We start from the raw sequence: 24862 nt of genomic DNA, 5'->3' as shown, positions 1-24862 counted from the left end.
GAGAGAGGGCAGGGGAGGCTGGGGAGAGGGGAGAGGGCGGAGGGGGGATGGGAGGGAGAGGGGGAATGGGGGGAGAGAGAAAGAAGTTGGAGGGGTAGAAAAGAGGGGAGAAGGTGGGGGAGAAGGAGGAGGATAAGAGCAGGAGAAAGAGGGAGAAGAAAAGACGAGACGAGGCTCTCCTGAGCCACGCCGGGAGAGCCCGGCCGAGTAGCAGCCGAGCCCACCGCTGAGAGAGCAAATGGCGGCGGTGCCGCTTTCCGGGCCTTAAATCACCTCGGCCCCGCCCCGCGCAGCCGCACTGGGGCCCCGCGCACCTGAACCGGGACCGCCCCAGAGCCCCGGGCCCGCCCCAGAGCCCCGGGACCGCCCCAGAGCCCCGGGACCGCCCCGGGACCGCCCCAGAGCCCCGGGCCCGCCCCAGAGCCCCGGGCCCGCCCCAGAGCCCCGGGACCGCCCCGGGACCGCCCCAGAGCCCCGGGACCGCCCCAGAGCCTCGGGACCGCCCCAGAGCCCCGGGACCGCCCCAGAGCCCCGGGACCGCCCCAGAGCCCCGGGACCGCCCCGGGACCGCCTCAGAGCCCCGGGACCGCCCCAGAGCCCCGGGACCGCCCCAGAGCCCCGGGCCCCGCGCACCTGAACCGGGACCGCCCCAGAGCCCCGGGACCGCCCCAGAGCCCCGGGACCGCCCCAGAGCCCCGGGACCGCCCCGGGACCGCCTCAGAGCCCCGGGACCGCCCCAGAGCCCCGGGACCGCCCCGGGACCGCCCCAGAGCTCCGGCCCCGCCCTGCCCGGGCTGGCGGCGGGACCATCGTCCCCGGCCCCGCCCCTCTCACCTGGGCCGGGCCGGGGCTGCGAGCGGCACCGGGAGCGGGGCCTCGGCTCCGGGTCCCGCCGCTGTCTCCGGGGCCCCGGGCGGTGCCGCCTCTTCCCCTCCGGGCGGGCTGCGGGTCCCGGCCCCGCAGCACTGAGGCGGGCTTGGGGCCGCACCGGCACCGGGACCGGCACCGGCGGGAGCCGCTCCGGGCCGGGCCGGGCCCGGGCAGCCCCCGGGATCCCGGGCCGGGCTCCGCTCCGAGCCCCGGACCCCTCCCGGTGCCCGCGCCGAGCCCCGAGCGCGGCCCCGGGGCTCCGCCGCTGCTTCGGAGCTCTCGGTGCGGCCGGGGCAGCCCGGCTCGGGCTGTGCCTAAGGCGCGGCTCGGGCTCACAGACACGGACTCCCCTGGCCCAAAGAGCCCGCCTGGAGCACCAACACGGCCTCTGGGCTTTCCGTCAAGCCTAACAAAACGCTGCACTTAAATCTCTTCTGGTTTAGCCCAAACTCTGGCTGACTGACCCCAGTTTCAAGACCTCCCAAACACAGGACATGGTCTCTGCTTCAGGCCTCTAAAAGGTAGAACCTGGTCTCCCTGAGATCCCAAGTGCTGTCTGAGGCACCCTGGTTTCAAGCCCCCCATGTCTATTTCTGTACTTGGCCAAATGAGCCCAGCTTTGAGCCCCAGTACAGCACTGGGTGTCTCTGTGAGCCCCAAAACTGCCCCAGTCCATCACCTTTGGAGGTTCCAGGAGTGCCCCGGGCCACGGGCAGAGCCAGCTGGGCACCAGCAGCAGCTCCCTCACCCCTCGTGGCATAGGGAAGAGACCAGAGACAAAAATCCAGCTCGGGGGGTGAGATCAGAAAAGTTTAATAACGGAAACCAAGACAAATACAATATTTTAATATTGATGATAGTGGTAGCAGTGATAACTGTGGATAACAGTGATAGCAACAAGAGCAGTGATAACAATGACAATAAAAAGAAGCCATTCCACATCCCCTCTTTAACATTATAAATCCAAAATGTAATCCAGAGCACCACAAACTCCCTGTGTGTGGGATTTCCACATTCCTGTTATTTTCTCTGTGGTCCATCCTGGGGATTTATGGACTAAGGAAGGCACTGGCTGCTACTCTGGCTCCTGTGCTATTCCCAAAAACAGAACACTTGGAACTAGTCTGGTCGCTCTGGTCACTGGGGGTCATCCAGAGGGTCTTTACCTGTATAAAGTGAAAATGACATCCTGGTCCAGTGCATTTCCAGCAGGACTGGACACTTCTGGCCACAGAAACCAGTCCATGAAACTTGGACCAGTGGCAATCCAATGACAATTTTAAGTTGGAGGCTTAAAATCAGAAACTCCAATTCTTTTCAGCACCTTTTGCTTAAATGTTTCCCTGCTGGAAGAGCTCAATTCGTATTTTTCCTGACCAGATTGCCAAAGTGAGGAAAAAACAATCAGCATTTCCTGGATGCCTCCATCACTTCCACTTCGACTCCAGCCATCTGTGGCCAGTGGCCGATGGGCAGGAGCCTGCCCGGAACAGGCTCAAGGGGTGGTATTTATTCCATTATTCCCAAGGTTTGAATGATTCTGGCATTATCCCATGTCCCTGAGTGTGCCAGAATCCCCAGAGCTCCAGGAGCTGCAGCCAGCTGCAGGCAGGTGTTTTTCTTTCTCAGCTTTTGGGAGTGTGGGTGAAGGTTCCCTTCCCTGTCCAGCTCTGGGAGTTGTCCCTGCCACAGACCCCACAGGGATCTTGGACCCTGTTGGAACCAATTTATGTCATGGCCCACATCCTACAGGAAAACAGGAAAGTGCCAGTCAGCCCCAGTTCCCGTCAGGAATGTCTCCAACAGCACTGTGGGGTGTTCCTCCTGCTCTGGAAGGGAAGCTGGGATGAGCCCAGTTCCCAGGGCCTGTGCAGGGGCTCCCTGTGGAACAGCACTTCAGTTTTTCGGTCAAGGGCTTTTCCTGATGCCCTGAGGCACAGGATGATCCATACATTTGTCCCTCCCTTATTTCTCACACACTCACAGACTGAGGTCCTGCTCTTTTTGCCCTCCCTCAGCGGCTGCAATTGCCAGTGGGATTTTCCCATTTTTCAGCAGCCCAGGGATCATTCTCCAGTGTCTCCAGGAAATTTCCAGAACTGACCCATTCCCAAGTACAGAGCTCAGGAGAAGGGAAGAACAAAGGTTTTAGCACTTACCATCTTTAATTTTCCTTTCCCACAACAACTTGCTCTGGCTCTTTCCATCTCAGAAGGTTCCTTGTCTTTGTTTCAGCCTCAGAGGATTCTGTGAGGAGATTTCACACCCACAATTCAAGATCCCAAACCCACAGGGTTGCCCAGGAAGGCAGAGCAGTGCTGCTGGCTGCTGCAGTGAATTTCTTCCATGTGCACAACTTAAAAACCATTACACCACTTCATAATTACCTTGAGCTGGTGCTGTAACAATGAAAAACTGATTTTCCATGTTCAGAGGCAAGAGATTGTCCTGGTCAGGCTGTGAGACCTTAAACTGCACATTGATCTGGGGGCTGTGACTGGGATTCCAGCAGGGATTGAGCCTTGTGTGTGTGCAAAGCCAGCGTGGGACTGGGCAGGATTTCACCAGGGGAAGCTCTTGCTTTAATCCTTGGCAGCTTTTCTCAGGAATATTAAACAAAGAGGGAGGCCTTGTCCTTAATCCAATTACCACAGGGCAGCATATTACTGTTTCTTGTTTACCAGCTACAAACAAAGCTGGGAGCAGCACTGACAAGGCTGGGAGCTGCTGCTTCACCACACGGTGTCAGACACAGAGAGAGAACACAAAATCTGTATCCAAAATCTAGGATAAAATGAATTATTCCTCCTGCTTTTAGTGGGACCAGGGCTAATTCTGCCCTGGAGTGACAAAGAATTTCTCCCTCAGACCCCCAGAGACCCCTCAAAAAGCCAAAGTGCAGCAGGGAAGGGAGGAAGGAAAGGCACCTCTGCCTCACCTGCTGGGAACAGCACAGGTCCTGCTGCTCCTGGGGACTGGGAATGTGTCCAGAGCCAAAAGCTCCTTCCCAGGCTGGAGGGGCTTTCCTAAAGCATCAACTCTGGTTCACATCCTGCTGGCTTTCCACTCCCTTGGGAAATTAAGGATTTCATCCAGAGCCTGGATAAGGAGGAAACAAGGAAGCCCAGCCCATGGACTGGTCAGATGAGCCAAGGGGGGACAAGAAGCTGTGCAGGGATTTCTGCCCCAGGGCTCACAGTCCTTCAAACCCAGTGCAAACTCAGTAAAGTGACCTTTCCACAAATACCTCCTAAGGCACATAAGAACCTGAGTAAGAAAATAGAATCAAACCCTTTGTTCCATTGGCCTCACACCCGAAATTCCCATGGGACAGACAAGTCCCTCTCCCTGGAAGGCAGCATCTCCTACCTGGCCTTGTGCAGTCCCCAGCCTTTGGTGGCCGCTGTCTCCATCCTCCCACATCTCCTCCTCTTCCTCCTCGGCAGGGTTGGCTTCCTCATCCTGCAGAGCCAGCACAGGGACAGTCACCAGCCCGCTCATCCCCAGCCTGGGCAGCAGGGACGGGCTGGTGGCACCCTCTGGATGTCACCCCTCTGCCTGTGCCAGCCCTGCTCCGGCCCCGTTCCCGTTCCCGGCTCGGCAGCTCCTTTTAACGGGATGTGAAACCACAAACGTTTGCTCTGCTGCGTGTTGGGACAGCAGAGACTGCCCCGAGGCAGTGGCAAAGCTCCTGTTCCCACATCCTCTGCCTCCCACAGCCCTGCTGGGGCTGGACAGAGCAAAGGGAACTCCTCAGTTCCTGCTGGAATTTCCCCCTCTGCCCATAAACCCCGAGAAATCGCGGCTGCTCCATGCCTGGAAGTGTCCAAGGCCAGGCTGGATGGGGCTTGGAGCAGGTGGGCTGTGGATGGAATGGCAGGGGATGGAATGAAATGATCCTTAAGGTCCCTTCCCATTCAAACCATTTGGGGATTCTGTGATCTCTCCATGTATTTATTTTGCACCATTTCCTCTCAAATTTAAATTCTCAAATGTAGACCATTTGTTAAAGGAATCATTTAAAAAATATTCCAGGATTTAAAAGGGGAGCATCAAACATACACGAATCATTCCTACACCCATCAAATCATTACTAACTGGAAGCTATTCCCTCATCTCTGTGCTTGTTTTGCTTCCCTGGAAGACCTTATGATCCCAGAGTCTCTCAGAGGGATCACCGGAAGGTTTGCTCTGTCAGAGAGCCAGGGGGGTTTACAACACTCGTGCCCCTGCACCTTTATCCTTTAAGCAGCTCTCCCTCCGCCGGCACACCGAGCCCTCCCCTGCTACTCGGATCCGTTCACCGGGACAGAGACTTCCCCCATTTCCCCCGGTCGCTCCTGCCCGTCCCCCGGCCCGCTCGGAGCTGTCCCCGCCGCCCGCTCGGGTCTCTCCCCGTTCCCCGCTCACCTCCGAGCCCGCCGCCGCCGCCCCCGGTGCCCCCGGTCGGGCCCCGCCGCTCCCCGGGCTCCACCACTGCCGCTCCCGGCTCCGCGCCTGCGCTCCCGCCGCAGCGGCCGCGGTTCCTGCCGGGAGCGGCCCCGGCCGAGGGCCCCGCGGCCTCGCACGGCCAGTCCCCGTCGTTGTCCCGCTCCAGCTCCATGTCCCGGTCCCGCTCCAGCTCCGTGTCCCGGTCCCGCTCCAGCTCCATGTCCCGGTCCCGGCGGAGCCGCGGGAAGCGATCAGGGCTCTCGTTCTGCAGTACCGGTTGTGCCCACAAGGCGGCAGCACTGAGGGTGTAGCGGCCAGCGCGCATGCGCAGTGGTTTTAGGGGTGCCAATAAATCCCAATTTCAGTCAATCCCAGATCCCGGATTTCGGGTGTTCCAGCGGGGGGAGGGAGAAAGAACTCCGCGTACACAGAGCTGTTTCTAGGTCCTTCATACAGATACTCTTGTCTAACTTTTTCAAGTCCTTTATTGTTTCATTTATATACATAAAACCTTGTATTTTTATTTTCATGCCCTATGGATCCATATTCAGAATGCCTTACAGTCTGAAATCCTGTCTATAACACAGCAGGTTTATCTTGAAATAAATAGCGGGTTTTATAGATATAAAAATGAGACTCTTTACACTTTCTACTGTTCAACACACAAATGAATTTTCAGGCATTTTGGGGCTATAACCTCCCTTTTTTGGGGGGATCCCGCTTGTTTCCCCCCCCCCCCATTCTCCACTCACTGATTCCCCCACCACAGACATTGGGGTGCCCCAAATGACACCATCACCTTTCAGACTCACACTCTTCTCTTTTTCCTCACCCCCAAAGAAGGCACAAAACGAGTCCAGGTGCCCTCGCCAGCTGCACATCTGGCCCAGCCAGGGTAGCTGAAAGAAAGCCTGGAAATTTAAGAGTAAACTGGAAACACAGCCCCAGACCTCACTCACTTGATGGTAAAAGTCTCCGTTTACACATACCCAGGAAAAACAGTCCCTCTGGAGAAGTCTTGGATTTCCTTTTGCATCAATTGAACTGGCACAGCTGCCAGCTGATGCCATTAAATTCTCCATCCCCAAAACCCCTGGTTACCCTCGGCTGTGGGGTTTTTGCTGTCACACTGTCACACTGTCAGGAGGGACCTCTGGCCAGCTGCAGTGCTCAGGAGAGATGCCATGGGACTGATGGGAATCTCACCATCAGAAGCAAGGCAGGAATAGGTTAATTAAGAGCACCACCTCAAAGTGTTAGGGGAAAAAACTGACGTTCCACTGCCTCCATGGCACAGGGGTAGGTTTTAGGTTGCGAGGAGGACTCTGGACTCCAGGACGGTTTGGCTGGATGGAGACGAGAGATCTCTGAAGGCTGCTCTTAGAATATCTGGTTTATTAGAGAGGGTGAAAGGCCCTGCTTGGAGTCACCAGACGTGACATGTGGCAGGCCCGAGGGCATGGGGGAAGGGAGAGGCAAGGGGTAGGGGGAGATAAGAGAGGATCCCAAGAAGGAGAGGGTGTTCCAGGAGAGGGGGAGTTGCAAGAGAGCATCTGGCTCCTCAGGGACTCCTTATCAGGGGCTTCAAGGTAGGGTTGAGCAAGACTTAGGCCAAGGGGGTCACAGACACTTGATGTTTCAGGGGAGGGTTACAGGTGTGGGATGAACCATACATTGGGGGTGAGATAGAACAGTCTATTTGACCTTTGGACCTATCTGTAGGTAAGGGCATTGTTCAATCAAAAGCGGGGATTGCTTTCATCCCGGCTGTACTATTGTTTTCTAGTTGTTCAGTAACTAAGGTTTGGTATCTCAAAACTTGTTACCATCTCAATCTCTGTATTTTCTAAATCTTTTGCCAGGCAATCATATTTATAAGGCTTTCTTGTTTCATCTTCCCCAATATTAGGTGAAGTGACGACATAGCTTGCACATCCTAGTGCAGATGAGAATCCCTGCACAAGGGTTTTCTAGCTACTCCAGGGGCTGGAGCCAGCAAGAACATCCCCAGTGGTGTTCCTGTTATCCTTTCACCCCCTACTCCTGGCATTATCCTGCCCAAAAAACACAGGCACCTATGGTCCCTATGCTCCTTCACAGCTGTCACTTCATCCTCCTCCCAGGCAGAAGTGTCCTGCAAAGAGGAACTCGGGAGCAAAACCAGGGGAAGTGAATCTGTCTATATGGAAAGACTCACCATTTTCACAGCAGAAACTTCCTTAACTGTTTATTCCTCAAAACTTGCAGCACCTGCCCTGTGCTGCTGAGCCCGAAGCCCAGCCAGGCACCAGCTGGGCAGAGCTGGATCAGTACCCTCAGCACCTGGGGCCCAGCATTCCCAAGCAGGAGGTGCTGTCCTGGCTGGTGACACTGCAGACCCTGGGGGAAGGACAGGAGTGGGGCAGAGGAGGCTGCAGAGAGCCCCTGGGTGGGGCAGAGGGAGGGACAGACACCTTCCTGCTCCCCACCCCCTGGTCTCAGTTTCCACTCTGTCATTTCTCACATGCCTCAGTTCTCACTTCTCCTTTCCCTTTTGTTGATTCCCTCTGCCAGTTCATTTTCCCCGCTCCGGTCCCTCCGCTCCAACTGCTGAGGGCCCAGCACCAGCTCAGCCATGGGCTGGGGGCTCTGGGGGGCCTTGCTCACCTGGGCACTGCTGGCATGGGTGACAGGGGCTGAGCAGTCCCAGGAACTTTTGTCCTCTTCAGGGTTTGGGGTGTGCAGCAAGACCTTGAAGCTCTCACGTCTGGAAGTTCTGCCAGGAGGGGGCTGGGATAACCTCAGGAATCTGGATATGGGCAGAGTCTTCAACCTGGGCTACTCACAGTGCAAGACCACAGAAGATGGATCTTACCTCATCCCAGACGAGATCTTCACTATCCCCCGCAAGCAGAGCAACCTGGACATCAACTCCGAGATCATCGAGTCCTGGAAGGATTACCAGAGCATCACCTCTGCCTCCATCAACCTGGAGCTGTCCCTCTTCTCCGCCATCAACGGCAAATTCTCCAGCGACTTCCACCGCACCAAGACCCAGCAGGTGAGAGACAAGGCTGTCACTACCCGGGTGCAAGTCAGGAACCTGGTTTACACTGCCAAGATCGACCCCGAGGCGGCCCTGGACAAGGCCTTCAAGCAGCAGCTGCTGACCATCGCCAGCCACCTGGAGAACAACCAGACCCAGATGGCCGATTTTCTGGCCGAGGTGCTGGTGCTCAACTACGGCACCCACACCATCACCTCCGTGGATGCAGGAGCCACCTTGGTGCAGGAGGACCAGATCAAGGCCACTTTCCTGAAGGACAGCTGGGCCGCACTGAACAGTGTCACCGCCTCGGCCGGCGTGGCCTTCCACAGCATTGTCAATGTGGGAACCAAGGAATCCCTGGACGTCGGCTCGGGCTTCACCAAGCAGTACCTGGACAACCGCACCAGCTCCAGGGTGGAGAGCATCGGTGGGACCCCCTTTTACCCGGGCATCACCCTGAAGACGTGGCAGGAGAAGATTCAAAACAAGCTGGTGGCCCTGGACCGCTCGGGGCTGCCCCTGTATTTCTTCATCAAGCCCAGCACGGTGCCGGAGCTGCCGGTGCCCACGGTGCGGAGGGTGGCCCGGTGCGTGGAGCTCGCCATCCGCCGCTACTACACCTTCAACACCATCCCGGGCTGCACCGACGCCGCCTCGCCCAACTTCAACTTCCATGCCAACACTGACGACGGCTCCTGCCAGGGCACCGTGGCCAACTTCACCTTCGGGGGAGTCTTCCAGGAGTGCGTGGGCCTGGGCGGTCCCGACGCCGGCGCACTGTGCGCACGGCTGGAGCAGAGGAACCCCCTCACCGGGGCCTTCTCCTGCCCCGCCACCTACAGCCCGGTGCTGCTGGGTGTGCAGGAGCGGGAGGAGGGGCACAGCCACCTGGAGTGCCACAACGAGTGCACCCTGGGCATCTTCTGCCACCGCAAGTGCCAGGACGTTTTTTGGCTCTCCCGGGCGCAGTTCAGCGCCTACTGGTGCGCTGCGAGCGGGCCGGTGGCTCCAAACTCGGGATACCTCTTTGGGGGGCTGTTCAGCACCCACGGCACCAACCCCATCACCGGAGCCCAGTCCTGCCCCTCGGGGTACTTCCCTCTGAAGCTCTTCGGCGAGCTCAGAGTGTGCGTGAGCCAGGATTACGAGGAGGGGGCCGAGTACGCCGTGCCCTTCGGGGGCTTCTTCAGCTGCCAGGCAGGGAACCCCCTGGCCGGGCAGCACCGGGGCACAGCTGAGGACCCCCACGCCAAGGGCTGTCCCCCGGGCTTCAGCCAGCACCTGGCACTCATCAGCGACAGCTGCCAGGTGCAGTTCTGCGTCAAGGCCGGGCTCCTCACCGGGGGCTCGCTGCCGCCCGCCCGCCTGCCCCCCTTCACCCGGCGCCCCGCCAACCTGCCGGCCGTGGACACGCTGCTGGTGCGGGACGGGGACAGCACCTGGGTGAGGGACGGCCAGAGCCACGTGTGGCGGCTGGCACGGCCAGAGGAGGTCCAGCACGTGGCCGAAATGGTCAGGGGCAGGGGGCTGTCAGGGGGAGAGGTGGCTGGAGTCACCGTGGCCGTGCTGGCTGGGCTGGCCACTGGCCTGGGGACAGCCTGGTACGGCCACCGGCGCTACAGGGCCAAGGGGTACCGCGAGCTGGGCACAGGGGACAGCCCGGCCCCCGCCAGCCCTGAGCACAGCACAGTGCTGAGCGTGGGCGAGGGGTACCAGCAGGAGCTGGAGGGGACGGTGCCCTGAGTGCCCCCTCCCCTTGTGCCCCAAATCCCCAAACCCCTGGGAAAAGGAGGGAGCGGAGGGGCCCCGGGGAGGGCTATATCCCAAATCCTGCATGCTGCAAGCTGCAACCCCCGTCTCCATGTATATCTATCGGGATAGATATACACACGCATGCAGAGAGGCACGGAGCAGTTTTTATTTCAGCCAGCAACTCATCGTGTAGTCAACAGAGCATTAAAAAAATGAAAAAAAAGTCACGTTGTGGAAAGACTTACTCACAGTAAGAGCCATCGGGCTGGCACCGCGGAGGTGGGGGACCCTCCCCCCTCTCACCCAGAAGGTTTTGCATAGCTCCAGACAGGCTTTGTCTGCACTGGGGAAAACCCAGGGCGGGCAGTGGAGGAGAAATCACACCGCTGAGAGCCACCCAAACAGGGGCGTGTGCCTGGGGAAAGAGGGTTTCTCCCTTGAGGTAGAAGATAGCAACCCACGCTGAGGGCGGCTGGGCACAGATCGGTGCGAAGGGACATCAGGGGGACTCGGGGTGCCTGGCCCTGCCCACAGCGCCCCTGGCTCGCCTGGCCACACAGATGACTGACAGAAGACAACGGAGAGCCCAGGCCGTGCAGGGACCGCCAGAGTCCCCTGCTATCCGCTTTATTGACCCCCAGCCCCTCCACGGGGTGGCCGTGGGGGTGACGGACCCTCCAGGCCACGGAGAGGAAAAACAGCAACGACAAGAGAACGATGCACAGCAGGATGGACCCCCCTCCCACCAGCACAGAGGGCCAGGGAGCCCCCAGCACCTGGCACAGGTGTCTCCAAGAGGCCCCACAAACCCCTGGTTTGGGACGGAAGGGACCCCACAGACTCTCTCATTCCTAACCCCTGCCCTGGGCAGGGACACCTTCCACCAGCCCAGGGCTCTCCAAGGCCCAGTCACCCAGGGGGCTGACATGGACCCCCAGAGCCTTGGAACACACTTCCCCCACCCCCATCACCCACACTCTCCTATCCACACCACCCTCCTGGCCCAGCCCATGCCAACCCCTCACCAACCACCTTCCCCTCCGGACCTACCCAAGGCCTCTCTGGGGCAGGAAGGGGAACACTTCTTACCTCACCTGCATCTGGCCCCATGGGGACCCACAAGTGACAGCCCTCCCATGGGGCAGAGCCCTGTCGGGGTAGGGGGCCCCACAGCCCCTGTCCCAACCCCAAGCACCACTGTGCCCAGCCCCAGCTCGGCTGCAGCACCATGTTCTCCCAGGCTGCCTCCCCAGATGCCCCCCCTATATGTACATATATACGACAAAACCCCAAAACACGAGGTATATAGAAATTCCAACGTGGGGACGCCCCCATACGAACAGTTCAAGGAACCCACTGTGGGGAGGTGGGGTGTCATTGTCCCCCCACACACCTCCTACCACCCACCAGCCCCTCCCTGGCATGCAGAGGCAGGGGCAGCCCAGACTCAGGGACCCTGCAGGGCACAGCTCAGACACAGCCAAGAGGAGCAGGGGGCAGGGCTGGGGGGAGCTGAGGCAGCCCAGGGCCCCCCAACCTCCACAGACACAGGAGACCAGTGGGGAGGTACCGGACAGAATGAACAAACAAACAAACATCAGAGGGACGAGGCAGAGCAAGGGGGACTCCCGTGGCCCCAGCTCCCACCCCAAGCCAGATCCCAGCCCCAGGTGGGTGGCAGGGGTGTTGGGTCAGGCTGGGACTGGCACAGATGAGGAGAGAGGGGAGTCTGGCACCCCCCAAGTCCTCAGCACAGTGGCAGCGAGGACAGGACACCATCCAGAGGGGTGGCCGAGCCAGCCTGAAGCCCCACAGCTGTGTGTGAGGATGTTCCTGCCCTGCAGGAGTGAAGGGGATGGCCAAAAGGACCTTCTCCCGCATTCCCAGCCAGCCTGGGGCACTGCGTGGCTGCCACTGGGAGCAGGGGGCTCCAGGTGTGCCCTGAAAAGCCCCCAGGCAGGTATCTCCAGCAGCTTTATCCTGGTGGGTGCCGGCACAGGCAACCCTTTCCTTGCCTCCTCGCCATGGTCTCAGTCCTTCTCCTGCGCCAGGCTCTCCTCCGTGATGCCCTGGGCTGCCAGCTCAGCCAGGACATTGTCCAGGTAGTTGATGTCAGGGTAGCCGTGGCCAGTGAGGTTGGAGCCGAACTCTGTCTTGTGGTGGATCTCGTTCCAGATCACCGTGTCCGACTCGCCCGTGGTGCTGGAGGTCCCGATGGCGAAGATCAGGCGCCGGTCCCAGGCCACCAGCAGCAACTTCAGTACCTGTGGAGGCCAGGAATGGGGCAGGCAGCAAAGCAAGCACGGCAATGTGGGCAGCCCGCAGGCAAGGCCTCCTGGAGCAGCCCAGCACAGCCTCCTGGCCCAGCCAGAACAGACTGACCGGGCTGCTGAGCCTGTATGGGAAGGTCACAGGACACCTGCAGAGCCTGCTGGATGGGCTGTGGAGAAAGCCTCCACCCACATTCCCCTGCTTGAGCCATGTTTGATTTTCCCACCCTGGCACGCCTCAGCCAGCTCACCTTCCTGCCCTTCTCACTGTCTGGCAGGTAGCAGTGCCGGGGGAAGCCACGGGCCGTGAAGCTCTTCCCAGGGTTTGGATGCTCTGGTCCCTGCAACGTGGAGGGGAAAAGAAAACCCTTCTGGAGCTCAAAAGCAATCTCTGGGCACGGGGGCAACTCCCCAAGCCTTGGGGGCCACTAATGGCCACCATCCCCCTGCCACCAAGCAGACAGGGACAGCACTTTCACGCAGATACACCCCAGACTTCCCACAACATCCTTATGGACAAGCAGCTCCAGAGTCAAGGCACAAGCTGCAGTGGGACCTGGGGCTGATACAGCTGTGACAAGGGGGTGGCCCCCCCAGACCCACCTGCACCCCTGGGGGGATGTTGTAGATGATGCGGATGGTTTTGCAGTCGGCGTGGCCGGGCAGCGCATGGGGGATGATGTGATATTCCATCTTCCCGGGGGGCTGCGTCCCTGTCTTCACCCCATAGATGGTTTTGCAGGTGGGACACTGCAGACTCCCATCCTGAGAGTGGAGAAGGGGGGACACAGTGAAACCAGTCTCTGCAGCACCGAGCCATGCCAGGCACTGAGTCATTTTAATCAGGAAAAACCTAATTTTAAAAACTCTCAGGAACTTGGGATAGGGCAGGGAGAATTCTCTACCCAACTTCAACCGAAAACCTCAGGTCTGCATTTCTCTTCTCCATCACTTTTCCAGTCCTCATTGCTTTGCCTAGCTCTGAATTGGTGGTTTGTTTTGCTTTGCTTTTTCAAAGAGGGAAATATAATAAATATTGAAAATCTCCAAACAATGCATTTTCCAGGGAATGTCAAGCACGAGGGATATTTGCAAAAACCCTCGCATGGCTGGAGAAGCACTGCCTGGCACCAAATTCCAGGTAACTCTGCTCAAACACGCAGGGATCAAAGTCCACCCTGGCAGGGAAAACAAGCACAAAAATCCGAGCATAGTGGGGGGAAACACACCCACACAACCCTGAGTTCTGATTTAGCAGTCCCCAAGTGCTTGCTGCTGATAAAAATTAAAACTCTGAGTCAGGGTGGGAGGTCTGGAGTCCTCCGGGGCAGCCAGGCTGGAGGTCTGTCCCCTGGAGAGCTCGTGGAGCTCAGCAGGGGTGGCTGAGCTGGGGGTCCCCGGGGCTGCAGGCTCTCACCTTGTTGCCGTTGTTGTACATGGCCACCAGGCAGTGGAGGTGGAACGCGTGGCTGCACTTGACCAGCTTCCCCACGAGGTCAGGCTTGACGGCCGGCTGGGGCCCCTTGTAGCCAGAGGGGGCAGAGAGCCGCTCCATGCAGATGGTGCAGTCCTGTGCCAGAGGGGAGGGCAGGGATCAGAGGGATGGGTGCTGATGGGCTGCCCTGCTCTCACCCAGGAGCCGGCACCCAGCCCTGGGCCGGGCTGTCACCCTGCAGGGACCGTGCACGCAGCACACAGCCCCTCTTTGGGGACAGGGCAGAGCCATACAGGGCAGTGGGATATCCCTGCACGTGGCATCACGTGTGTCCCCCAGCCCCTCATCCCAGGGCAAAGCCCCCTGGAACACCCTGGCACAGCCCTGCTGCTCCTACCTCATCTGGCGGATGCCGCACCTTCTGCAGGTATTTCTTCAGCACCTCCTCGGGGGTCTTACCTGCAGGAGAGCAAGAAAGGATGGGAGAAACCCACTGCCAGGGGCAGCAGAAGGGATGGGGCACACAGGGGAACCAGGAGGGGCAGGAGGAACAGTCTCTCTTACCCTTCTTGGCCTGTTTCTTGGTGGTCTTGCGGCAGGAGTGGGAGATGCCAGGGATGGACTGGATCTCGCTTTTGCTGACGGGTGGGGGGTGCAGCACCAGCTTGGGGGGCCGGGTCAGGCACACGGGCAGCCCGGCCGCGCTCATGAGGATCCCCGTGATCCCTGCACAAGGAGGTAACAAATGGCACTGAGGAAAACCAGCAACACCCTGAGACCCAGATGCTCCCCAAAACCTGCCCCACTGGGGCTGTTTGTCCCCACACCCTGGGGCAACCAGCACCCGCTGCAGCCCTATCCTCACCTGCCAGTGCTGGGTTGACGGGGCTGGAGCCAGTGAGGTTCTTCACAGGGACAGTGGGGACCCTGAAGGGAGCCAGTAGAGACCACATCAGAACAGGCAGGAGGCACCCATGTCCCCACAGGGCCCAGGGGCTACACAACAGTTGCCTGAGCAACTGCACAGGCCCTGGCTGGAAAAAGAGAATCCCCCGATGGGGCAACGTGCCCCTCCCTGCCCCACCACCGCCTTTTCTCTGGCGCTTTAGAATCCCTGACTGCATCTCCATTCATGGCCCCTTTTTGTCACAGCTCCCCGGGCCAGTCTGTTGTTTCTTCTCCTCTTTTCTCCTACGGCCACGTCACTGCCACAGCTCTTTCCCCCCTCCCCTTGGGGCTCTCTTCCATGGGAAAGTTTCCCGGCAGGTCAGGAGCAGAGGGAAGGGGGAGGATGGAGAGGGAGAGGAAAGGGGCCAGGCCGTGACAGAAGGCTGACGGCAGAGCCAGACAAAGGGGAGAAACAGGCCCATAAAATGTCCACCCCATCACAAAAAAATGTCTTTGGAGGGTGGGGGTCTGGAGGGACCCCTTCTCATGGGGCCTGAATGGCTTTTCTTTGGGCCTTTTGCAGTCCCCCACCCAACCCCTGACTCCAAGAGAAAGAGCAGCCTCAGCCTCTTCATTGAGATGCAAGAGCCACCCCATCCCTGCTCCGGTCCCCAGGCACCTGTGAGGAAGGCGAGGGGCCCAGCAGAACCCACCTCCCTCCACGGGAGGCTGGGGACCACCGAGGTGTCTCCCACCACGCTCAGGGGTGACAGACCCCTGCAGTGCCCCGGGGAGGGGAAAAAGTCTGTGCTGTCCCTTTCTCCAGCCAGGCGCCCTGTGGGACTCACCCGGAGGCGATGAGCACGCGGGACTGGGCGATGGCCAGGCGCTGCAGGTGGCTGCGGTTCAGGGTGCCGAGGCTGGGCCGGGCGCCTTTGCCGCTGCCCACGCTGGGGGGGCTGCCAGAGGCACCGGCCGAGCTCAGGGCGGGCGTGCTGGCCGCCTGCCGCCGGCCCCCCTGCGCTGCCAGCGGCTTCAGCGAGCCGCGCGCCACGGCCACGCCGTCCGGTGCCTTCGGCCCTGCCGCGGGCAGCGCGGGCTTGGGGGCGGCCGGGGGCGCGGGGGCGGCTTTGCGGGGCTGCAGGGTGGAGGTGCCGGGGCCACCGGCGGCGGCTTTGACGCTCATGACCAGGAGGCACTGGGGACACGTGCAGGCGGGCACCGGCGGGGCCGCCGCCGCCCCGGGGCTGGCCGGCCACGACTGCGACTTGGGCAGGGTGCCCGACACCAGCGGGTAGACCATGTCGAGGCGGCGGCGGACGCGGCGCTTGCGCTGGGTCTGACGGTTGATCTGGCCCATGGTGGCGAAGTCGATGACGTAGCAGAAGCCGATGGCGCTCAGGTCCACCCAGGGGTGCTGCTTCTCGTAGGCGCGCTGGATGGTGATGCCCACGTCCATGTCGTAGGGCGTCCACGTCCCGCTGTCATTCTCCCACTCCCAGACGACTCCCTTGCCCGGCGCCGAGGACGGGTCGTAGTAGCTGCGCCGGACAGGCCGGATGGTGCCTGAGGGAGGGCGACAGATGCTGTCAGACCCTGGCGCCGGCACCCACCCGTGGGCAGGCAGCGAAACCACCCCGACCTGTCCCACAGGAGCCATTCCACGCGGGGACAGCACGGCTTTCCGGCTCTGCTGCTGTCCCCGCCCTGCCAGGGGACCGGTGTGCCTCTGTTTCCCCAGAGGGCAGGGAGCCCCACAGCCTGGGGGTGCACCCCCAGTGCAACTGAGCTGAAGGGAAGGGCAGATTTCACTCCCACTGGCCCACAGGCCAAGCATGGGGCCACTCAGCCCTGATGGGGAAACACAGAACCACAAGCCTGGCTGCTCCAGCCTGCTCCCAGGGACCTCCCGTGGGAGCCTGATGAAACCAGGCATAAGGGCACCCGAGTCCTGCAGTGCCTGTCTCCCTCCCCGCTCTAGGCTGGAACATGTGAATAAAAGATTCGAGGGGCAGCTCCGAGCCCCAAGGAGTGACACACACAGGGCCTCACACATGTAGGGGAGTGGGGCTCGTGCCAGCCCCACCATCTGCAGCTGCCAAACCGGCCCACGATGAAAACCCCAACTGTGGCAACTGATTTTCCTCACAGGAAAATCCCTGTGAGGCCAAGCTAAGGAGTTTGAGCAGGGCCCTGTGCCCAGCTCCCGCTGCCCCATCAGCAAACATTAGGAGTGGGATGAGAGCACAAAGCACCAAGGCTTTGTGCCTTGCATCCTTATTTTGGCTAGGCGTTTCCTTTCCCACCACTCCAAATCAACCAGGATGCATTCAAAGCATGGACACAAATTTTGGGAACTCCTACAATGAGGAGAAAGGCTTCCTCTTTGGGATGTCTCACAGCAGGGCAGGACTGGGTGTGCATGGTACTGGGGTCCCATCCTGAGTGTGCCACTAATGCCCAGAGGTGTTTGGTAACAGGTGGGACAAGCACCACTGCCTCCAGATCCTTCTGCAGATCCCCATGGCTCAGCCCAGCGAGAGGAACAAGAAAGCACTCAAAGAGAAGCAATAACAAGTCTGCTGCTTCGGCTTTTCACCACGTGTCCTGCAAAGCCTCCAAGAATTTCAGTCCCTTCTCACCCCCACCTCTCCGCGGAGAACAGCCGCCACCGCAGGTCCCTCAGGGACACGAGTGGGATAAGAAGGAAAAGGTGTTTTATCAGCACGCTGCTGAAGGGGCATGGGGTGCCGTGCCGAGCCGAGCCGAGCCGAGCCACCCGCCCTGTCCTGCCAAGGGGCACCCGGGGCAGAAAAGCCGAGGGGAGTGGGGCAGTGATTTATCCAGATCTGGCGGCAGCAGGCGGCATCTGGCGGTCCCCAGGCAGCAGTGTGGGAATGCTGTGCGCTCCCCCAGCCCCTCGCCGCCAGCCGGCCTCCCATTCAACAGGGGAAGAAAGGGAACAATAGCTATTCAGGGCCTGCCAGGGTCGCGACCCCCCCAAATCAGAGCTGTTTAATGACCCAAAATACCAACATCCCCAGCAACCCAGGGAGAGACAGAACAATCTCCCTTTCAGTCCTCCACCCTGGGCAACAATAGCCCTCAGAAGCTGGCCCCCAGCCACCCTGCTCGCAGAGGTCCCTTGTCCTCACACCCACGGGCAGGGGAGGGTCGCCGCCAGCCCCCAGGACTGCTGGGGAAAGAGGGACAAAGGAGGGTGTCTGGCACTCTGCTGCACCCCAGGGACAAAGCACACTGGCCATCACGGGGGTGTTGGGGGTCACAACCCCCCATGCTAATGCCCAGCCATGGGTGCTTGTGCCCCACATCCCAGACAACCGCAGGAGGTGGGGGACAGACAGCCCCATCACGCTGGGGACCCACCCAGCTGCCCGTGCCCTCCCTGAGCATCCCTCCACCTGCTCGTGTCCCTGCCCTGGGGCCGCCATCCCCCAGGGCAGGATCCGTCACCCAAGTGCCATTCAGCTCTAGGTCGATGGCGGCTCGGATCCAGCACAGAGGGAGCCGGGCACGGCCCGGGCAGGGTGTGCAGCAGACGGGCTCTCCTGAAGGGAGAAGGATGGGGCGGGTGCAACAGGGCCCGGGGCGGGCAGCACGACCCCGGGGGGAGCAGGGATGCGCGGGCAGGACTGGGCAGCGAGGGCCGGGCGAGGACCTGGGGATCAGGTGGGAGCACACGGGCGAGCTGGAATCGCTCAGGGCGGTGCGGGGCCGGGCACGGCGGGGCCCGGCAGCGCCGCTCGGTGCAGCCCGGCGCGGGGACACCGGGACGCCCCTGCCGCGGTGCCGCCGCGGGCGGGAGCGCCGAGCGCGGCCGGGCCGCGGGGCCGACTCACCGGTGTCCTGGCGGAACTGGTGCATGGACTGCAGGTCGATGATGTAGGGCGCCAGGCGGCTGTCGGCCTGGCCCAGCACCACGCTGCCGCCCGCCCGCGGCCCGGCGCGGGCCACCGCCTCGATGTGGTGGCTGACGGCCGGGCTGTAGGGCCGCCAGCGCCCGTGCTCGTTCAGCCATTCCCACACCACCACGGCCGAGGCCAGCAGCATGGCTCCGCCGCCCCGGCCGCGGCCCCGGCTGGCTGCGCCGCTGCCGCCCGCCCCGGCGGCTCTCGCATGCTCGGCGCGGCGCAGGGCTCTGCCCGCCCCCGCCCGGGGCCGGAGCCGCGCACGGCCGGGCCGCCCCTCGCCCTGCGCGCACCCGCGGCGCCGCTCCCGGCCCGCTCCGCCCGGCCCCGCCCGCACCGAGCGCCCCGGGCCGGGGGCGGCACCGCGCACGTCACCGCGCCCCGCCCCGCCCCGCCGGCACCGAGCGACCCGTCCCGCCTCTGTCCGGTACCCCCGTCCTGCACCCGGCACCTCCCGCTGTCCCCGTATCCCTGTCCTGCATCCCGGGTCCCCGCTGTCCCCAAACCCCCACCCTGCTCCCCGTGTCCCTGTAGCCCTACCCTGCAGCCCGAAGACCCTCCCCACCCTGTACCCCTAACCCAGGGAGCAGCCCGGGGAGCCCCTGATGTGCACCCGTCCTTGTGGGTACCCCCCAGTCCCTGCCTGCCAGCGATGGCACTCAGGGTGCTGGTGAGCCTCAGGGAAACTGCTCCATGTGCTGTGACAGAGAAATGTGGTCCGAGAGCTTCTTTAGGAAGTAGCCCCCTGAGCTGCCCTTGCCTGTGGCCCATGACACACAAAAATCGTTTCAAAGCCCCAAATTGCCTCATGTCTGGGGGACACGTGGGCTGTAACCCCGGCTCCTGCACCCCAGCTCTCCCAGCTGCCTGCCTGCCTGCCCCAGCTGTGATGTGCGCACCCCTGTGCAACCCTCAGACTGGAGCAGCCGGCGCTAGCCCTTCCCTGCAGGACAGAAAAACATTCCTGAGCTTCTCGTTCTACAGAACCCCATAAGCAGCTTCCCATGGCAGCCCTGAATGGCGGGATATTGGTGACAGACTGGTCTCACCTCCTTTTGTGTTCCTATGCTCAGACACACCTAACACTGATTTCCTTGTATATGAAACACCTGGACTTTCCTGGTTCGGGAGAAATGTACAAATTGCCTGTGTCCCAGGTCTGGCAGCACAGGAAATCCCCCAGTGCATGGTCCACCTCAGCTCGGAGGCAACTCATCCCCAGGCAGTCCGGACAAACCTGTTTCCCAGGCACTGCCCATCCTGCTGAGTGCCTGCCAGTGGCGCTTGTGGTGAGAAACCATCGGACAAGATCCAAAAGAGAGGAAAAAACAAAGGGAAGAAAAAAGGGAAACAGGTGGAGACTAACTGCGGTGATGCCAGCTGGTGGGAGCTGTGATGAGAGAGGATGAGGTGAACCACAGAAGTTCTCCTTTTTCCAGCTCACACGTGGATATACACACGGGGCTACGCTTGAGGCACATTTTCCTGCAAGAATGGGGGGGCTCCTGGCCCTTCCCAGGAAAGCAGCACAGCCACAAAGAGCCACTCCTCTGTGTTTTCACCTGTTCCTTTGAGGCAGATAAGTGCAGCCAAGGCTAAGACGGGGAAACCCAGGGAAATCCTTTCCACTGACTCAGACAAGAGGAAAAGGCTTTCCTGCTATTAAAAAACGAAAGTGTTGGTGAATATCCACCCACCCCAGCTCCAGCTCAGGATCAAGAAGTCAGAAGCCAGCACTGCAACACTGGTGTAGGACCGTAAGTGAAGCAGTGGGACCAGCACAGTGGGACCAGCACACTGGAATCCCACCGGCCTCTGGGCAAGGAGCAAATCCATTCTCATCCAGCACCAAGGCCTGAGGTCAGGGAGCAGCCTCAGCCAGCTCAAAACCTTTCCAACCCCACAAAGTACACCCAGCCACATGTTAAGCCCTAAAAACATTTATTATTTTGAAATTAAACACACCCATGGGTTGCTCTTGGTGGCTCCATGCCTCCTGCAATTTGGGAGTGCAGCCCTCCCTCCCCCCACCACCACAGTTCCCTGTTCCCACCAGCACTACAAATCCCTTCTCTCTTCCCAAAGGACAAAGCTGGATGGTTTTGGTGGGTTCTCAGTTTGCAGGAGGCCATTGCAGGGGTCCTCAGCAGCATTAACCACATGGGTACAACTGTCCTCCCCTCAAACTCCTAATTTCTGATTCCAAAATGAAGAGCTTCATTTGCCTTCAGCCACCCGGATCAACTTCACTTCAATCCGTGGCAAAGCAAATCCAAGGGCCTCCTGGCACCACGGGAGCTCAGCTGTCGGGCGCCCTTGTCCTCGCCAAATCACTTCACTTGGTGATTCCCTCAGGGCTGCAGCTGAAAAATAGCATTAAATCCCAGCCAGCTCCGACGTCACTGCCTCTGCACGGCATGGTGGGGGCTGGCTGGCAGGGAAAGGCTGGGAGCTGGAGCCTCTCGTTCAGCCAAAGCATGGACTTTGGATTAATGGATTGCTTTTCCCCATTGTTTCTAGGTAGGGTGGCCATTCCTGAGCATGGTGGCTGCTCCACAAATGCAGGTGCACCCAGCTGGCAAGGTAACAGGGAAGGCGTAAGGAAGGTTGCAAAAGCCCAGGGAAATCCCTGGGGCAACACCATCGTCCACCTTTGGTCTCCATTGCTGTTTTCACCCTGGAGTGCAAGCGCAGCACTGAGCTCAGCTCTCTGCCAGCAGCTGATGTGGTAGGGTCGGGTTGCAGCCTTGCCCAGCTCCCCAGGATCTCAAGGTCATCTCGTACCCGGCCTGTGCTGCCGGAGAAAAGAGGTCTGTTCCCACCTGGTCAGGTGGTGAGGTTCAAGGACACATTCCAGATGTCCCTGCCTACCCCCGGGAAGGTGAGGAGGATGTAAGCACCCGGCCACTGCTGAGCTGGAGGGTGCAAGGGGAGAAGAGCAAGGTGGCTTCAAGCACACAGCAGCGGGCAAGAAAAACACTTGTCAGAAAAGGGACTTGCTTTGACTAATCCTGAAAAAAATAATGGCTATAAATTGTTATTCCCCAGTGCAGGGAAGCATAAAGATTGAAATAATCCAGTCTGAGCTGCAAAGCTGAGAGCAGGCAGTAAGTGGCAATGAAGAAGGTGCAGGTTCTTCCTCTCAGGCATCACCAATAAAAATCCAGACCCCATCAAACTGCCCTTGCCCCAGCCCTGTGGGGTCGGTGGGGTGGGCAGGATGGCACTGGGGGCTCAGCCTCGAGCTGCTCTTTGTCTCCCAGAGCCCCCCTGCCTGTGCAGACGCTGCTGGTGCTGGGGCAGGCGCTGTGCCCGGTGCTGTGCCAACCTGCCACCACAAAGCCGCTTTGTGCAGAGCCGGCCGGGCACGTCCCCAGCCTCCTCCCTGCTCTGTGGCCCCGGTCTCCCCCCATCCTGCCTGTCCTCTCACAGGCCAGGGAAGAAGGCAGGGCCACACCAGGACAGGGCACAACCCCAGTGACCCACCATCTCTTGTTCATCCTCCCACCATCTTATTCATCCCCAGCTCCTTCATCTTCCCCATAACCTCCCAGTGGGTCACATCCCCCCAAACCTCTCACCGCACTGTGATCGACCCTTCCCTGGAGTGGGAACTGGGCAGCTCAGCCTCTCTGGTGAGGTTGACTGCCCCAGCTCCCCCAAGAAGTACATCACCCTGGTAGATCTCCCAGCCCTTTTATTCACACGGCAGCCAGCAGCCATCACATCCAGTCGGCAGGAGAACCATGGCCCAGGAAGCTGTGAAACACCCCAGCTCTCCACAGGATGAATGATGTGGTTGGGGCTGTTAGATTCTCCCATGCCATTCCCAGTCCTAAAATAAGCCCTGCAGGCAACTAACCTCCTTGCAGGGGGGCTTCTGAATCACAGCTAAAAGATCCCCTTTCAGTTAAAAGAGCCTCTCCATTATTACGTCCAGGCAATTAAGAATTCCCCCTTCCTGATTGCTTCCCACCCTCCCCAAAAAGCCCCAAGCAGTTAGAGCAGAAATTCAATGAGCAGCCAACCAAGCTGGGCAGAAGGAGAGTCCACGTGCAGGAGGCCAAACCTTGTGCCTTGCAGCTGTGGGGCAAGTCCCAAGACTTTTCACCAGACGATGCTTTTCTGTCCCTTGGCTCCTGCCCTGCATCCACAAGAGCCCCAAGGCAACATTTGCCTACCATAGGCAGCATCCAAATTCCAAAGAGAAGGGCAGTGGTGCTGCTCGAGCCTCTAGGCCCTGGGGTGAGCAGCAGAGCTGCTTCCTGAGGGTAATTCGACTGCCCAGCAGGAAGAGCCCAAGGGCCCCTGAGGATCCCTGCTGCCTCCAGGGCAGACTGAGCCTGTGCCTTCCCCCAGCGGGGAGCAGCTTTAAAAGCATGGTGATTAAAAGCATGGTCTCTCTCCTCCACGTCCCCTCCTTCACTCTCAGCTGCCCTCTGAGAGGGTGGGCAAGGAGCCTCTGGGGCACCCAAAACCCCCCACCCTGTGCTCGCCTTCAGGGGCTCTCGGCCAGGCCGGGGGCTGTGCCGGCGGCCGAGCTGGGCTTGCCGAGCTGCCGCAGGTCCCGCACGGACCTCACAGCCCACTGGGCAAGCTCCCGCAGCACGCCCAGGCCCCGCAGCTTCTGCTCGAAGAGGCTGAGGCGTGGCGGGGGCGGCGGCCCGTCCCCCTCCTCGCCGGGGATCCCGCGGCTCTCCAGCCGCAGCAGCTCCTCGAGGTGGTAGGCGAAGGCCGAGACCTGCAGCAGGACAGCCGCCAGCGCCCGGCCCAGGCCCGCGTCGGCCTCGCCCAGCTGCTCCCGCTGCTCCTCCAGCATCTGGGCCAGCAGGGTGCGGAAGGCCCGGTAGGCTGCCAGGTTCTCCAGCAGCCGCTGAGTGCCCGTCTGCTCGTCCCAGCGCTCCACCGCCGCCAGCGGCACCCCCTCCATTGCCGCCACACTGGCCGAGGCGTCCAAGCCCTGCTGCTCCACCTGCAGGGTGAGACCCGCCGGGGATCAGCAGAGGCGGGACAAACGTGGGGAGATCCCCAGCCCTGAGCCCTGCAGGTGTCGGGGCAGTGCAAGCCGCCCAAGTCTTGCCCAGGTGTGAGCAGGCCCGGATCCAGCTGGACTCCGTGCCCCATCCCTGCCACGGGTCAGACTCCTCGCACCCCAGCACAGCCGCCCAGATCCCAGCAGGGCGCCCAGCCCTGCAGCAGCCAGAAGGAGCAGGGCAAACTCACATAAGCGTCCAGGAGGTCAACGACATCCGCGCGCATCTTGCCGGCCAGGCGGATGCCGCGGCTGCAGAGGTCGCGGCGCCGGAGGGCAGCGGAGGGGCTCTCTGCGGCCGCCATGGTGCGGGCAGCTGTCACGGCCACCAGGCTCCGGGCGCAGCACCCGCCCGCCCTGGCGAGGACAATCCCTTGCTGAGCTGGTGCATTCCAGCCGGGCGCTCCGCTCACACGTCCGCTGGCCTGGTTCTCCCCCTCTTCCGTGCCTGGGGCCTGGCACCACGCTGCAAATTCCCGCCTCTGGGATCAACAGCGACAGATTATTTCCCTAATTCCCCCACGCATCGCTACTCCAAGTGCCTTGCCCAGAACTGTCTGGTGCAGCAGCAACAGGCTCCCAACTCCGGCTGACCCAATCCTCCCTCCCAGCCACACAGTGAGATTAGCAGCACGCTAAGCCCTCAGCTCATTCCAGAACGCGGGAAACCACTGCCGGGAAGAGGTGAGCAAAGCCCGGACATTGCTCAACACCTCAGCCTGGGCAGCCGGCTGGAGCCTGAGCAAGCGGGCGAGCAATGCTTGAGGGCAGCCCCCAGGCCGGAGATCCCGCAGCAGCCCCAAGCCAAATTGCAACCCAAACCCGGCAGAAGGATCTAACCCCCCTTCCCCAGAGAGGTCCTGCCTTAAAGAGGGGCTGCAGATAAAACACGATATCCCAACCAGCCCAGGACAACACCGGCCACCCCATAGGTGAGCTGCACACACCAAGACAAAAACAGCCCTTCGGGTTGGGTTGGTTTTTCCTCAGTATGTTTATTTTGGTTATGCATTACCCAGATCAAGAGTGAGAAAAACCCCAGGAGTTGAAAAGCAGCTTCCCATGAATACCACAGTGTGCCTGGCTGGGGATCCCAGGGCTGTGCGGGGGTCCCCATATGCCCAGCAGCCTCCTTGCCAGTGGCTACTGCAGAAGCTGCTGAGCTTGGGGAGCCCCTGGCCACAGCAGTCCCCAGCCCGGTGGCCCAGGGCCCCCCAGATGCTGCCC

The 24862-nt window shown here is 60.7% G+C and overlaps 4 protein-coding genes across 5 annotated transcripts; 1 reads left to right on the top strand and 3 right to left on the bottom strand.

Moving 5' to 3' along the window:
* Positions 1-1667: 1667 nt before the first annotated feature.
* LOC105759312 (uncharacterized) lies at positions 1668-5626 on the bottom strand. The gene is made up of 5 exons (XM_072929393.1): positions 5281-5626; positions 4240-4332; positions 3809-3969; positions 3030-3117; positions 1668-2036 (listed from the first exon to the last, which is right to left on the bottom strand). The coding sequence occupies exons 1-2, from the start codon at positions 5624-5626 to the stop codon at positions 4328-4330; spliced, it is 351 nt and encodes a 116-aa protein (XP_072785494.1). The 3' UTR covers positions 1668-2036; positions 3030-3117; positions 3809-3969; positions 4240-4327.
* A 1994-nt stretch (positions 5627-7620) lies between these two features.
* On the top strand, positions 7621-11462 carry MPEG1 (macrophage expressed 1). The gene has a single exon (XM_030273686.4). It carries the CDS (start codon positions 7916-7918, stop codon positions 10070-10072), a length of 2157 nt encoding a protein of 718 aa, XP_030129546.4. The 5' UTR covers positions 7621-7915; the 3' UTR covers positions 10073-11462.
* On the bottom strand, positions 10224-18921 carry DTX4 (deltex E3 ubiquitin ligase 4). Its single transcript, XM_030273687.4, has 9 exons — positions 18535-18921; positions 15523-16240; positions 14652-14713; positions 14351-14512; positions 14184-14245; positions 13769-13921; positions 12955-13116; positions 12603-12692; positions 10224-12345 (listed from the first exon to the last, which is right to left on the bottom strand). Exons 1-9 carry the CDS (start codon positions 18743-18745, stop codon positions 12112-12114), a joined length of 1854 nt encoding a protein of 617 aa, XP_030129547.4. The 5' UTR covers positions 18746-18921; the 3' UTR covers positions 10224-12111.
* Positions 18922-20527: 1606 nt separating this feature from the next.
* Positions 20528-24791, bottom strand: CNTF (ciliary neurotrophic factor). Of its 2 annotated transcripts, XR_012056220.1 has the most exons (3): positions 23827-24791; positions 21504-23575; positions 20528-21397 (listed from the first exon to the last, which is right to left on the bottom strand). XR_012056220.1 is itself a non-coding variant. In XM_004174515.5 (2 exons), exons 1-2 carry the CDS (start codon positions 23938-23940, stop codon positions 23102-23104), a joined length of 588 nt encoding a protein of 195 aa, XP_004174563.4. In that variant the 5' UTR covers positions 23941-24791; the 3' UTR covers positions 20528-23101. The 2 variants fall into 2 exon arrangements, 1 of the variants encoding a protein (XP_004174563.4); XM_004174515.5 differs by having other exon boundaries at positions 20528-23575.
* Between the last annotated feature and the right edge of the window lie 71 nt (positions 24792-24862).

The sequence above is a fragment of the Taeniopygia guttata genome, chromosome 5 (genome assembly GCF_048771995.1).
Source record: "Taeniopygia guttata chromosome 5, bTaeGut7.mat, whole genome shotgun sequence".
In the NCBI taxonomy this organism is placed as follows: Eukaryota; Metazoa; Chordata; class Aves; order Passeriformes; family Estrildidae; genus Taeniopygia; species Taeniopygia guttata.
The sequence above is the reverse complement of the archived record's forward strand: the minus strand, read 5'-3'. Positions and strand labels throughout refer to the sequence as shown.